Consider the following 15,455-nt stretch of genomic DNA (forward strand, 5'->3'; position numbering starts at 1 on the left):
AATTCCCCAATGCAGCCGCCGTCTACGGCGTGATTAACGGAGCTACCGAGCCCGCATAGACACCTATATTCACCACTCAGCTATAGCTCGTTTAGACCACAGTTCAGTTTTGGTGGTTTTTTTTCGCGGTTGCGCACTTTGATCAACACTTCTTTTTGGCTCACGTAAGTGTAGCCTATGCGATCGTAACTTTGTCTGTCTGTGCGTGCGTTTGTGCGTGCGTGTGTGCGTGTGTGCGTGTGTGTGTATGTCTGTGGTAGAAACTTTAACATTTCCGAGTCTATGTGTGAGTGGTTATCCAAGACTATGGATAAAGCTCGCATAAGATTACGTCACGGTCAAAAGTGTTTGACGTCAATTAATGCATCATGACTGCATGCCTCCCTGTAGTCTTTCTCTCTCGCGTGGTGTGTGTGGTCTCGGTCATTGTTATTTTGAGCGGGCCGAGACTATTTGGCAGTCGTGTCCCTGTAAGTAGGCTACATGCAGACACAGACAGATCTAGATCTAGTGTCTCTCTTTCTTGCACAGTCGTCACCTAAGCTTACTGTGTGTGTGGGTGTGTATGTGTGACGGAGTGATTGAGTTTGTGTTACCAGGGGCGGACCTAGGGGGGGGTTCCTGGGTGCCCGGAACCCCCCCCCCCCCCCCCCCCATCGGTTTTTTTTTTTGTTTTTTTAGTAAAAAAATAAAGCGCTTGTACTTTCCTTCCTTCCAAATGCAACATGCTTGAAACTGACGAGAAACTCAAAGGCTAACCCCCCTCCGAATATGTCAGGCCACCTTTTTTCGTTGAAACATTTTGCTGTAGATCTAACACTGAGCTGGGAAATGCATACGCTACTTGTGGTAGTTTAGTGTTTAAAGATAAACAGTTAACAGGAAACGCTTTGGATGACGTCCCTTGATTTTCTTCGGCACATGTGTGATTTTTATGTGCAAATAGCAACAAGTATTCTTTGTTCAACATGCCGAAAAGGAAGACGCTGAAATGATTAGTTATACTGAAATAGTAGTTCATATAAAATAGCACATTGCCTTCTCAAAGTCAAAGGTGCACATATTTGTACACGCATATTTACTGAATAGATACCTTGTTATCTTCCAGGAGAGGCCTCCGATTGACCTAAAAAAATAAAATTCCTTCAGCATCTGGGGGGCAAAGCCCCCCAGACCCCCCACCAGGGCTTTGCCCCTGGACCCCACCGGGGCCTGAGCGGCCCCTGGACCCCTGCTCCAATTTGGAACCCCCCCCTTATCCACAACTAGGTCCGCCCCTGGTTACTGTTTGTCTATTTCTTACGTGAGCCTTGAAGGCTTCGCCTCTTGTTTCCTATACTGTATAGTTTTGCTTTTTCATCTGTAACTGAGGATAACAAGATCATACAAACAATACAAAGGATTAAAACTCACAGTGAAGGGCAAGTAGAAGATATTGTACTTAAATCGCATCTTCATGAATTTGTGTGATCCAAACGCAGTCGTTTGTGGGGAAGACATATATTGCTGTGTGGCCGCGCTGAGAAATTCTATCGGCACACGTTTGTCAGTCGATGTATTTTTGTTGTTTTTAACCTAAGATCTCAAACGTTTAAAATGACGCCAAGTTGGTTCGTTTTGGTCGAGTGTGATGTGTCTTTAATCAGTTTCAGTCCTTCCCGCCGAAGTTATCAACAGTTTTTCAGTTTTAAAGTCGGTCGGTACAGAATTTGGTCTGTTAAATACAATGCAACTGCATTTTCAAGACTAAGCATTGCTCATTTTAACACACAAGGCTCATTATATGCCAAAATTAAAAAAAAAACAAGAAAGGTAGGTTGTTGGAACGTTTGTTATTGACAAAACAATACATTCACAGATATTTCGACCCAACGGTCTTTTAGTGAACAGACAAACAGACTAATGAACACAAAATTTATCTTCATAAAATGATGAAGATGGCATGATGTATACGCACATATTTTTCATTATTTGCCAACATGACTTGTATTATTTTACATCGCATTCTAAGAAAGAGCAGAATTCTCACTATGCGCGCAGTACATTTCTAGAATAGCGTAGCGCAAAGTTGGAATGCCCACAATGGTGGCCATTGTTGGAATTCCAACAAAGCGCAGGTCATTTTCGGAACAGCGCCGATGACGAGATGAGTCGCAACAAGTATACTGATGGAGAGTGCCGTCCCTTGAATCATTCTTTCAACATGAATGGCGGACTGCGTTCGGACCCTGCTCTATTATAGGTAAGTCAGGGTTGAAAGACGCTGAGTAGATAATGATTTCCTTCAGGCGTCTTTAAACTCATAGGACCTTTAACATGCTCATTCCAGTCGGTTTTCTACGGGCGTAATTTCGGAGCAAACTGCCATGGCGTACTTGTAGTTGTACAACTTGTAGCCAGGCAATGATGGAGAGCGTTCGAAACCCTAGAAATTTTTCTTCTTCTTTTTCCGTAGAAGACTGGGTTCTTGCGAACGTCTCAGAGTCCTGCGGTTTAGTCACTGTTACCGAGAGTGGCTAGCTCCGGCAAACAGGGTTGAGGGAGATTAAAAAGGTGGGGAGGTTGAAACTATGTACAGTGGAGCGAGAGTGCGTTACAAATTAGAATACACAAAAGAAAGGCAAGCGATTCACAGAGCGCGGCGCGCTGTACAGCGCGGCGATTCCCAGAGCGTGGCTATTGCTCTCACCAGCGCAGATTGTTGAGGCGCATGTATGATAATCAGCAACATTTTGAACAACAATGAATTGCACCTACCTCTATCATATTATCTCAAGCGAATGTATACATCAGTTAACAGTTCCAGCGCTTACATGGAACAAAGAAGGAAACCGAAAGAGGAGGACAAACACTCGAAAAAACGATCTGCGCATGCGTTCAAATCAACCAGAAAAACAAGAAAAATCGCGTATTTGTGTGCCCGATGTAATCCTAAGAACCTTTCCACTCTTTCTTTGGATACTCAAAAGCAACTTCAGGGCTGCAAGACTACAAAATTGCACTTTCTGCAGACTGAATATATATATATACGCGTTCTAATCAACCGGAAAAAACACACACACAAAAACGATCTGCGCATGCGCGAATTCCAAAATGGCTGCTGAAGTGTTAACTGGTGTGACACTGATTAACAGTTCCGCGGCACTACTCGGATACTTGTTTAAAAACGTCATCCAAATTTAAAAACTCAGCTCCTTTCCATATAGTAGAAGCCTTGCTATGACATAATTATATATATGTAGTGATATGACTGCCAAGTATTCAAGGCCTGAACTTAGGCACGTTCAGTTTTACATCGGCGCAGCGATATATAATATGGTGAACTCAGTTGAAACAGTGAGAGAGAGAGAATGGAGCTCTATTTTTCATTTTATTGACAGTTTGTGTACGTGAGTGTGTAGATGTGTTGAACAATTCCGGCAAAAGTACCAGACAGATTTTTATGAAACTAACTTTTCTGATTTTATTTGGATACTTTTTTTCGGTGAGCAAACTATCGGGTTTTTTGCTGCACATGATGGGTGCAATGGCCTTGTGAATAAGACGCCCACCTCCCAAGCGGAAGGTCGTGGGTTGGAATACAGGCTGCGTCTGGTGGCGTAAGGGTGGAGATTTTTCTGATATACAGGGTGGGCCACAAAAAGAGGGACAAAATCAAACTCTCATATTTTCTAAGAAAATAATTGTTTCTTTCTGACCAGAATGTCCTTTGTTGTTGTTAACCACACTACCAGTGTTTCTGAACTTATCAACCAAGCGTGTGCACATGATGGTATGACGATGTGGTATTTTCTTTCCAGGGTGTTCGCGTCGAAACTGTCTTTGAACCAGAGTAGGCGACTACAGTTCCACAATCTTGGTCCTCTCTTCGACGGAAAAGTGATCGTACTCGTAGGGGTCCATTCTTCTGTCAGATAAAACTTAAAGGTCTTCTGGATATATCACCTGAAAATCAGAAAGAAACAATTATTTTCTTAGAAAATATGAGAGTTTGATTTTGTCCCTCTTTTTGTGGCCCACGTCATCCAGCAGCGCGGGGCCTGGATTGAACATGTCATCAATTACTGACAAGAGCAACCAAATGTTCTTCGATTTCGAAATGCTTTGGTATAATAAAAATTTGAGATGTCCATATCTGGTGAAAAAAATCTTGCGAAAATTCTTGTATTTGTAGAAACTATTACAGTTTCTTTTTGTCCCTCTTTTTGTGGTACACCCTGTATATCCCAGGTCAACTTATGCACAGATCAACCTGCTATAGTGCAATACCTTTTTTTTTTTATTCCCCTTGGTGTGTACACGCAAGCAGAAGCACAAGACCAATGCGCACGGAAAAGATCATGTTATCCATGTTTGAAAATACTGAGAGTGCATCCTCTGAAAGCGGGCAATGGCTTCCGAAATGGTGGAGGGGAAAACGGTCATACATATCAGCCCTGAAAGTGGCGAGTATTTTACTCGCCATTGCGAATACAAACATGTAACTGGCAAGTAGAAATGTTCATCTACTTGTCAAATGCGTGTAAAGTTGCTGAAAAAAATAGTTGGTTTGGCTGGTAAAGTAGACAATGCTCTCTGGTGAGTACATTTTCAGGTTGCAGCTACCCGCAATGGTGTCGCAAGGCCCAAGTCCCCATCGCCTGTGACAACCTTTATAAACCCCTTACACTCTCTATATAGTGACAATTGGAGAATATTTGTATGTGTATTTCAAAACATACCCCCTTTTATACACCAGAAAGAGCACGGGAACCCACTGTCTGCAACGCTATTGTGTACCAGTAAAGGCTTGTGCCAGATCACATCGTTGGGTGCCGATTTAATTATCAATGTGTCCTTTACCTCCGTGTGTGTGATTCGTGCATCATCTCTCTTCAACGTTTCAACTGCAGCAACATTTGTTGCAGTAACAGCATTCAACTGTCGGTCTAGGTGGGTGTCATCTTTGAAGACGTGTCCACCCCATTTAAATTCAGTGCACCAGTTGTAAGTACTCGTTTTGGTAGGACCGTTCTTCCCCCCCAAATGTACACAATATGCAGTAGGTGTGAGAAACATAACAATCCTTTCAGAGATGTTAATTATACATCATTGTTGTAAACTCCCTTTTTTTTCAGCTCCATGACAAGCAAATAAACAAAGACGGGTAGTGTTCTTTAAGAGCCGTTTTCTTTGCAGAGGAAACCTTGAGATACATGAAAACTTGTGTCATCGCGAATGAAAGATTGCCGTATGCATACGTCATTGTAAATATCAAGAGACATTGCCAGGAGCTTGGAATCTAAGGACTTCCAGAACACCCTACGTACTTTGGCTACAGTCGGACCTACGGCCATGTGGCGATATTTGTCAACCGGAGAGCCGGCTAAACATTTTTAAAAAAGACTGAAGAAGAAAATAAGGCGAAATAATTCCTAGGAAACGCCAGATTGCTCTTTTAAAGACCACAGACGCTTGAATACCAATAGTAGAGAGAAAAGAGAGTGGTTGGAGTTTGATGGGGAGGCGATGTCACTATTGTCAGATGGTGTGTTCCTTTTTGCAAAAATATCCGAAATAAAAAAATGACAAAAAGAACTTATTTTTTGGGAACAACGTTGTTCAAACTTAAAAACATCAAGTCCCACAAGACTTCTTCTCGATACTGACTGTCTTCCTCACTGTAATGACTACACAGGACCTGATCAAAGGAGCGAGACAGCTCTATTCTCCACAGTTCCCTGAATAAGTTTGTCACCAGAAAATCTACTCGCTACAGGAACAATTACCTATAAAAGCCTTCCGAACAAGAATAATTATTTAATCTGAGGCATTCTAGTCAAAAACAGCTATTTTCTTTAGATTAACTAGTTAGTGTGTTTAATTAAATCTAACAATCATGCATACTATCGCTGTGTTGCTTTTTTTCATGATTTGTTTCGGGCTAGTAACATTTCTGGCGAGTTAGAATTTTTAGATTTGGTCATCCCTGTAAGCTTGAGGTCAACAGATTGACTATGTTTTTAAAATCGCTTGACGCGCCTTGCCTTCTTTCTTTTTTTTTGCAGTTGTACCTTGGACAATGAACACTCAGGGACCATCAACACCTTGTACTGTGAACACTCAGTGATTGTCAATGCCTTGACCAGTGAACAGTCCTGACTGCATGTCAACACCTTAAACAGCGAACAGTCAGGGACCATGTCTTCTAACTACAGCATGGAGGAAGGAGACTCAGCCATTGTTTCAGACGTGAAAATAGAGATTGATGTTGCTGAAGAGACACAACATTGTTGGCACATTCCTGATCCAAATGCACACGGTAAGGCCAATGAAAGATCTTAGGTTATTTCTCGCAAGGTAAAATCGCAAAAACAAGGAAAAAGAATGAAAGTTCTTGGAACATGCTTTGAAAGGACAAGACAATGATTATTAGTACGGTTTTGCAGGATAAGAGTCTGTAAAATCACAAAGATTCCTTCACATACCTTTAGTGTTGCTAGCCAAACAAAACTGTATGCGGCTTGCCAGTGCGCATCTCCTACGAAAATGTAATTAACATTTTCTGTGAACAGGTTCTTGGGTTCACGGCTGTGTGAGGTATGCCAACATATGGACCCACATACCATCTTTTACAATCTTCTTCCGTAATCAAGGATGGTCAAATCCATCTCCCGGTCGTGTATGACCGTGATATAGTGGAAGCCTACTGTATATTGAAAAGTGATGTTGAAAAAAAGGACACAAGCAAACAGCATGAGAAAGAGAAAACATCAACTATTTACAGAACATTGACAAGTGATTGGGGCCCCATTCGGAATATTTGAGACGAAAGTGGTATGTTTCGATGGGAAGATGTTGGTGCTATTTATTTTGTTCAAAATTCTTAAGAAAAATAAAATCAGAATAAAGGCAATTCGGTTTGGAACAATATTGCTAAATTTGGAACAGGTCACTAAGTCGCGCAAAATAAAGATTGCTCATTGCAACTTGTGTCAGTGACAAACAGTGCTTAGAAGCCAGACAAGATGTCAGCTGAGCTCTGTCCAGTTGCCGATCGTACGTACCATCGCTATTTAGTGTGTATAAATATAGGCCCTACGTCTGAAAATTATCCATACCATATAATTTATATCACTCTTTCAAGGTTTGCTTGTCTGTTATTTTTTGGGCTTGAGAATTTTTAGCCAGCTTGTGACTTTCTTGGAGTTATTCGCCCGGCTGGCTAAATTTGTGAGATTTGGCCAGTGAAACTTGGTATTTTTTCGAACGGATATCTGCCTCGGGCATGACTGAAAGCCCTTGGGGCTCAATGTACCTGAACATCAGTAACTGTCAGGCTTTTACACACAGTACAAACACCCTTTCGTTTAAACAATCACCGCTTGAGAACATCCAAGGTGCCCCACGTAAAGAGCGAGCAATTTTGAAAGAATTAATTTTGATCAGACAATTGGATGGTCAAACTTGCCTACCCTTACGATTTGGGCGTAATTTACTACGATTTTTATTCCAAACTACGCCACTACGCTTTCCGTGATAGAAATACGATTTTTAAGAAACAGAAAATACGATTTTTCGCATTTCGTCCCGATATAAATCTGATCCATATTTTTGCTCTCGCCGAGCTTAGCGAGCGCACATGCGTGATGCGCATTTCCGGTCTGTTCACATTATATGCAAGCAAGGTAGACGACGTCTTTTGCAGTGCAATGAAGCGTTGGTGAAAAATCTTCATGAGACGGACGAAGAGTCTCAGTCAGAGTCTGACAAGGAAACTGTTTTACAGTGGTGGTCCGATATCAGCGAAAATGGAGGAAGCCGCTCAACAGAAGTACAAAACTAGCTACTCAAAATCTTGGCCATGCCTAAGACCTTCTTCTTCTTCTTCCGTTCAAAACTGGGTTTTTGCGAACGTCTCAGAGTCCTGCGGTTTAATCACTGTTACCGAGAGTGGCTAGCTCTGGCAAACACCTCTATCGAAAGGACCAAGCCACGTTTTTTTTTTTGTTTTTTTTTTGTTGCCACAGTGATTTTCATGTTCACACGGAGGAAAGAATGACTGTGCGAAGCATCTTGGGACAAACAACCACATCATCCTAGATCGTTCCAATCAGTGTGCATAGTTTCCCATAGCTGTGTTCTAGGGTCGTTTTTGACATTTTATTTTTGTGAATCAACTGAATTAATGAATATGAACAGAAAGTGGGCAGAAGAATGTTTGTGTCCTGCAAGACTTTATGAACAACTATTTCTCTGTTGGGAGAAAAATGAGGATGTCTACAGGCAAGGCAGTGTCATATTCTTTATTTGGGTTCTCCTTTTACTCACACCCACCGATGGCCGTTACTTTTGTCAACGAAAAACTACTTTTTCTACCACCAGATTACTCATTTTGGCTGGGCTCATTACTCCTTGTAATTTTTGGAGGTACGCAGGTCTGAAGCGGTGAGTGTTTATGCAAGGGTGTTTGTACTGTGTGTACTAAAAGCCAGACAGTGTCTGTGATGGTTTATGGGAGGCTAATTACTGTGCTTTTAACTGTTGTAAAAATCAACAGAACAATTGTGTACAGACTGCATTGTGAATGCTGGACTCAGAAAGAGGCATTTTCCTCAGGAACAGAGTGGTAAGCAAAACTTAAAATAGCAACTGACTGTCAATTAATGGAGATATTACATATTGATGTCGTCGTGGGATTTTGGCGTAACTCGATTCTTGGCGATTTTGATGTTTTTGTGCTTCAGACTTAGTAAATCATTCTTTGTGAGAAATAATCTCTGAAATATGATGGCCAATACAACATTCTCTTTTCTTTCTATTCAAACCAGGAACAAATAGTTTAATCTTTTATGATAAAATTAATCATTGTTGGCCTTCTTCTGGAAAGCTGTCTAAAATGAGTTATGCCAAAATTCTGTGACGACGTTGTCTGATATCAAGAGAATTAATTTACCTGGTACATCACAGTACTCTAATAGACAAGATTTACCTGATCATCTGACATTGGTCTTGCTTTCCTTTCCAGTACAGGAAGGAGAGGTTGTCACCAGAGATGTAAAAGCTACTGAGCCTACAGTGCAGACATTGGAAGGACAAGCTGCAGTCAGCACTCACAGTGATACCTGGCTGAAACAAGAGATACAGACACCAGAAACACCGGCTGCAGTCAGCACTCACAGTGATACCTGGCTGAAACAAGAGATACAGACACCAGAAACACAGACTGCAGTCAGCACTCACAGTGATACCTGGCTGAAACAAGAGATACATACACCAGAAACACAGACTGCAGTCAGCACTCACAGTGATACCTGTCTGAAACAAGAGATACAGACACCAGAAACACAGACTGCTGTCAGCACTCACACTCACAGTGATGCCTGGCTGAAACAAGAGATACAGACATTAGAAACACAGACTGCAATGGACACTCACTGTGATACCTGGCTGGAACAAGAGATACAGACAGCAGAAACACAGGCTGCAGTCAGCACTCACTGTGATACCTGGCTGAAACAAGAGATACACACACCAGTAACACAGGCTGCAGTCAGCACTCACAGTGACACCTGGCTGAAACAAGAGATACACACACCAGAAACACAGACTGCAGTCAGCACTCACAGTGATACCTGGCTGAAACAAGAGATACAGACACCAGAAACACAGACTGCAGTCAGCACTCATTGTGATACCTGGCTGAAACAAGAGATACAGACACCAGAAACACAGACTGCAGTCAGCACTCATTGTGATACCTGGCTGAATCAAGAGATACAGACACCAGAAACACAGACTACAGTCAGCACTCACAGTGATACCTGGCTGAAACAAGAGATAGACCCACTACAAACACAACCTGCTGTCTGCACTCGCTGTGATACCTGGCTGGAACAAGAGATGGAGACACCAGAATCACAGAACACATCCAACACAGGTTCTGTTACTTTGAAGTATCACTCCTTGGCACATATAGAAGAGAGAAAACACACCTGTAAAAAGGTTGATGCCAGCTCTATGTTGACTAGTTCTTTGAGCCAACACATGTTGACACAAACTCGAGAGAAAGATCATGCATGTAACAAGTGTGATACTAGGTTTCAACTGTCTGGTTCTTTGAAAGGACAAATGTTGACACACACTGGAAAGAAAAAATATGCCTGTGCAGAGTGTGATGCTAGGTTCACACAGTCTGGTTCTTTGAAGAAGCACATGTTAATACATACAGGATACAAAAAACATGCATGTATAGAGTGTGATGCTAGGTTTACAAACTCTAGTCATTTGAATCGACACAAGTTGTTACATACAGGAGTTAAAAAATATTCATGTACAGAGTGTGATGCTAGGTTTAAACAGTCTAGTCATTTGAAGAAACACATGTTAATACATACAGGAGAGAAAAAACATGCCTGTGCAGAGTGTGATGCTAGGTTTAGACTGTCTGGTCATTTGAAGAAACACATGTTGTTACATACAGGAGTTAAAAGATATTCATGTACAGAGTGTGATGCTAGGTGTAAACACTATAGTCAATTGAAGAAACACATGTTAATACATACAGGAGAGAAAAAACATGCCTGTGCAGAGTGTGATGCTAGGTTTACACTGTCTAGTAATTTGAATAAACACAAGTTGTTACATACAGGAGTTAAACAATATTCATGTATAGAGTGTGATGCTAGGTTCACACAGTCTGGTAATATGAAGCAACATGTCAAGTTGGTACATTCAACAAGTGAGATAGAACATGCATGTACAGAGTGTGATGCTAGGTTTAAACTGCCTAGTTATTTGAAGAGGCACATGAAGAGCCACTCAAGAAGAGAGAACGAACATGCCTGTGCAGAGTGTGATGCTAGGTTTAAACGGTCTAGTTATTTGAAGCGACACATGTTAATACATTCAACAAGTGAGAAAGAACATGCCTGTGCAGAGTGTGATGCTAGGTTTAAATTGCCTAGTTATTTGAAGCGACACATGTTGATACATTCAACAAGAGAGAAAAAACATGCCTGTGCAGAGTGTGATGCTAGGTTTAAACGGTCTAGTTATTTGAAGCGACACATGTTAATACATTCGCAGTGGCTACACTTACGCCGTCCGTAACTTTTCCCTTCTTTGCTTTGCTTACGCCACAAAGCATTTCCCCGCCAGGGCCGTGCTCTACTTCCGGTTTTATCCGGTTTGGGCGGCCATTTTAAAGCATGGGTCGAGTGAGGACAGACGTGTTCAACAGTTCATTAGTAGTGGTTGTGCGAGTAGGAAGTACGTTCGAGTCCGGCTTCGACAGGTTGCAAAAAGTTATCTCGGACTTTGAAACGAACGCGTTCCAGCTCTACGTTCGGTCGTCGCGAACCCTGCAGACGCTCTCCCACCTCCCTCTCTCTCTTTCTCTCTTCCTTTATGGTGATCCATCCATCTCTCTCTCTCTCTCTGAGTGGCCTACCCTTCAAAATGGTCACGGGTTACAGTAGGCCTGCAGGCTACGACAGTAAAATGGCGTCATGCCGTAACTGCCGCATGTCCCTGTAGTGATACGTGGGATCACGCCGCGCCGTAATCAAAGTATGGCCGACTGATTCTACGACGTGGAAAAGGTGTAACCGAAGCCTGCAGTGAGCGGGTTACGACAGTAAAATGACGTCATGCCGTAACTATAGAATTTCTGAGTCGACTTACGACTTGAAAAAGGCGTAACAGTAGCCTCTGCCTAATACATTCAACAGGTGAGAAAGAACATGCATGTACAGAGTGTGATGCTAGGTTTAAACTGCCTAGTTATTTGAAGCGACACATGTTGATACATTCAACAAGAGAGAAAAGAGAGAGAAAACATGCCTGTGCAGAGTGTGATGCTAGGTTTACACAGTCTGGTAATTTGAAGCGACACATGTTGATACATTCAACAAGAGAGAAAAAACATGCATATAGAGTGTGATGATTGTGGTGCTATGTTCACAGAGTTTCGTTATTTGAAGCGACACATGTTGGTACATACAGAAGAGAAAAAACATACCTGTGCAGAGTGTGATGCTAGGTTTAGACTGTCTGGTCATTTGAAGAAACACATGTTAATTCATACAGGAGATAATAAACATGCATGAACAGAGTGTGATGCTAGGTTTACAACGTCTGTTTCTTTGAAGAGACACATGTTGACACATACAGGAGAGAATAAACATGCATGTACAGAGTGTGATGCTAGGTTTAAAGTCTGTTTCTTTGAAGAGACACATGTTGACACATACTTGAGAGAAATAACATGCATGTCCAGAGTGTGATGCTAGTTTCTTTGAAGAGACACATGTTGACACATACAGGAGAGAATAAACATGCATGTACAGAGTTTGATGCTAGGTTTACATACTATTGTCATTTGGAGCGACATATGTTGTTGCATACTTCCTGCGGGTTAGGGGGAAGAATTTACCCGATGCTCCCCAGCATGTCGTAAAAGGCGACTAACGGATTCTGTTTCTCTTTTTACCCTTGTTAAGTGTTTGTTGTATAGAATATAGTCAATATTTGTAAAGATTTTAGTCAAGCAGTATGTAAGAAATGTTAAGTCCTTTGTACTGGAAACTTGCATTCTCCCAGTAAGGTAATATATTGTACTACATTGCAAGCCCCTGGAGCAAATTTTTGATTAGTGCTTTTGTGAACAACAAACAATTAACAAGTGGCTCTATCCCATCTCCCCCCCTTTCCCCGTCGCGATATAACCTTCGTGGTTGATAACGACGTTAAACACCAAATGAATAAAGAAAGATTTAAAACAACACATGTTGATACAATACAGGACAGAAAAAAACATGCATGTACAAAGGTGTGTCTGGTTCTTTGACGCAACACATGTAATTGTCCCATACAGGAGAGAAAAACATGCCTGTGCAGAGTGTGATGCTTCGTTTACACTGGTCCTTTGGAGAGGCACATGTCACATTGAAGAGAGAACAAACATGCTTGTACAGAGTGTGATGTTAGGTTTACGCAGTAGTCATTTGAAGTGGCACATGTTGACACATTCAAGAGAGAAATAGCAAGCATGTAAATAGCGAGAAGAGAGGTTTACAGAGTTCGGTCAATTTAAGCAACACATGTTGACAGAGAGAGAGAGAACAAGCTTGTTCAGAGTTAGGTGCTAGCTTCACACAGTTTAGTCATTTGAATCCACACATGTTGACACATACACAAGAGAGAAGATAAATGCATGTGCGGAGTGTGTGTCTATAGCTTCACACAGTTAGGTAATTTGAACAGGCATGAAAATTCTCCGTATTTTCCGTATTTTTGAAAAAAATAAACCGTTTTTTTTTTTTTCTTCGTATTTTTCCTTTTTTTTTTTTTTTTTTTTTTTTTTTTTCCTAGTCATAGTTATAGTAAAATAGTTTTGGGGCCATGTTTGAATCCAATTGTAAGGCTCAGATAGCCCCAGATTGCACCAAATTGCACCCTTGAAAATTTTTTTTACGGGGGGGCATGCCCCCGAACCCCCCTAGAAGTCTGCAAAACTTGGAGCTACGCGTCTTCAAATTTTTTTTTCAGTATTTTTTTTTTTTCAGTTTTCATGCCTGTTGAAGCGACACAGTTACTATCTTTATGATTTGAAATAGGAAATCAAACCAAGATTTGTTAATACAAATTTTATTTATATATTTCTTATTTTTAGCATATTGTCCATTTGATTAGAGTGATACAGTTCCCCGTGAGGAGAAAGAAACAACAGCATTGGGATATATACAAACGTTGTACATAGTTACGAAATAAGCGTCATTTTTCACTCTGTACACCGAGGAGTCCCTTGTTGACATCATTGAAGAAATCAAGTTATTACATTCGATGTGTCTATCCCATCACCCCTCCCGCAGTGGGGCACTGCGGTTATGAAATTAAAGGCCCCTCCTGTTTTTGGAACCGCAGGAGCTTTCTAGTTTGCTGTTAGGTATATTTTTGGTTCCTCTTTCCTGTCATGCTCTCTTTTTCTTCATGAATTCTTTTCCTTTTTCTGCCTTCTTGCTCATTCACCTGTATTTTTTCCAAAAATCTCTTCTCTTGCCGCTTGTCTCGCGATTCATGTATAGTTTAATCTGTTAGTGTTCTGATGTAAGTCCAGCAGTAGATAGGTTAAGCCTATTTTAACATACTGGAAACTGGTAATCTTCCAGTAGGTATTAATTTAGTTTTACTAAAGCCTGCTGGGACACAAGTAATGGGTTAGTGCATTTGTAAACAGGAATCGCTTGACAAGTGGCCCCCTTCATCCCCCCCTTCCTCGTCCTGATATGGCTCTGCGTAGTCGGCTGGACGTTAAGCAACAAATAAACAAACAAACAAACAAAAGAATGCAAAGAACCATGTGCATGGTCATCTTGAATAACGGAGAAGATTATTCATTGAACGAAACTGAAGTGACAAGATGAAATAGGTATTGCATTGTGTAGATAGAGTTGTAAGAGATGTATTTTAAGAATTAGATGATTAGAAATATAGTTTTTGTATTTGTTATAGTATTTTAGTTGATAGTATTTGTTTTTCCCGCCTTTATGAGTTATGCATCCTGCCACATGGCTTGAGGAGTTGCTGTGTGTTCACTGTTGATTTGCCTGGAAATGAATATGTGTTTTAAGTGTTTGATTATTATATGGTTGACAGAAATGGAACAAAGTCTTTCTTTTTGATGGAAAAGGAATTACCATGCAAGTTATGTAAATGGTAAGCATGTGCATTATTTTGTATGCAGCAGGCTTTCTAGTCATAAGTGACTTGGAATGTTTCTCGGTCATTTTGAGAAGAATTTAAGGCATTGAGTGTCTTAGTTTTTCTATGATTGAGTGATGAAGCTTTTAGCTTGTCACTTTTGGACGTAGTAAAGTTTTGATTTGGTTTTGATTTTACTTGACCTAGAATTCATCAAAGCAGAACTTCTTGTCCATGCGAAAAGGAATTTGGAATCACAGGCACCAGAGGTGGTGATTGAATTCATATTCTTATGCTGTTGTATATTCATGTATCATGATTTACATGATATATTTTATAAGGCGTTCCAGTTTTCCTGTCATAACCATATTTGTATTGTTTTGTATTATGTTTTGTCATTTTTATGTTGGCATAGTTGTTTGTTTGTTTGTTGTGTTGACAAAAAAGGTGTTCTGAATGAAATTGAAATTAGTATTCTTTGATTATTTTTGTTGTTGAAGTATACTTATGTTGTTATTGTTTTGTTTTAGGAGTAACATTCTTTTTTCTGATCTTTACTGATCAAAAAGACTATTTGGATTTGTCATTGAGTTTTGTTAATCTGTTTTGAACTCTAGTTGTGTAGCTTTTGATTTTGAATTGAAGATAAATATTTTGCATTTTGTAAGTAAACCAAAGATCTCTTTTCATTTAGTGATTTTAGAAAATAAAATTTGGAACACCAAACATACTTTTGTGTTGCATTGTGTGGATCGTGCGAAAAGTTCAACATA

The 15,455-nt window shown here is 40.6% G+C and overlaps 1 protein-coding gene across 2 annotated transcripts; it reads left to right on the forward strand.

The window, feature by feature from the left end:
• Positions 1 to 1,821: 1,821 nt before the first annotated feature.
• Positions 1,822 to 15,408, forward strand: LOC138975239 (zinc finger protein 708-like). Of its 2 annotated transcripts, none has more exons than XM_070347895.1 (3): positions 1,822 to 2,242; positions 6,048 to 6,301; positions 9,008 to 15,408. In XM_070347895.1, exons 2-3 carry the CDS (start codon positions 6,181 to 6,183, stop codon positions 11,089 to 11,091), a joined length of 2,205 nt encoding a protein of 734 aa, XP_070203996.1. In that variant the 5' UTR covers positions 1,822 to 2,242; positions 6,048 to 6,180; the 3' UTR covers positions 11,092 to 15,408. The 2 variants fall into 2 exon arrangements, with proteins under 2 accessions (XP_070203996.1, XP_070203997.1); XM_070347896.1 differs by having other exon boundaries at positions 9,013 to 15,408.
• Positions 15,409 to 15,455: the final 47 nt, after the last annotated feature.

Source organism: Littorina saxatilis, linkage group LG9, assembly GCF_037325665.1.
Source record: "Littorina saxatilis isolate snail1 linkage group LG9, US_GU_Lsax_2.0, whole genome shotgun sequence".
NCBI classification, from domain to species: domain Eukaryota; kingdom Metazoa; phylum Mollusca; class Gastropoda; order Littorinimorpha; family Littorinidae; genus Littorina; species Littorina saxatilis.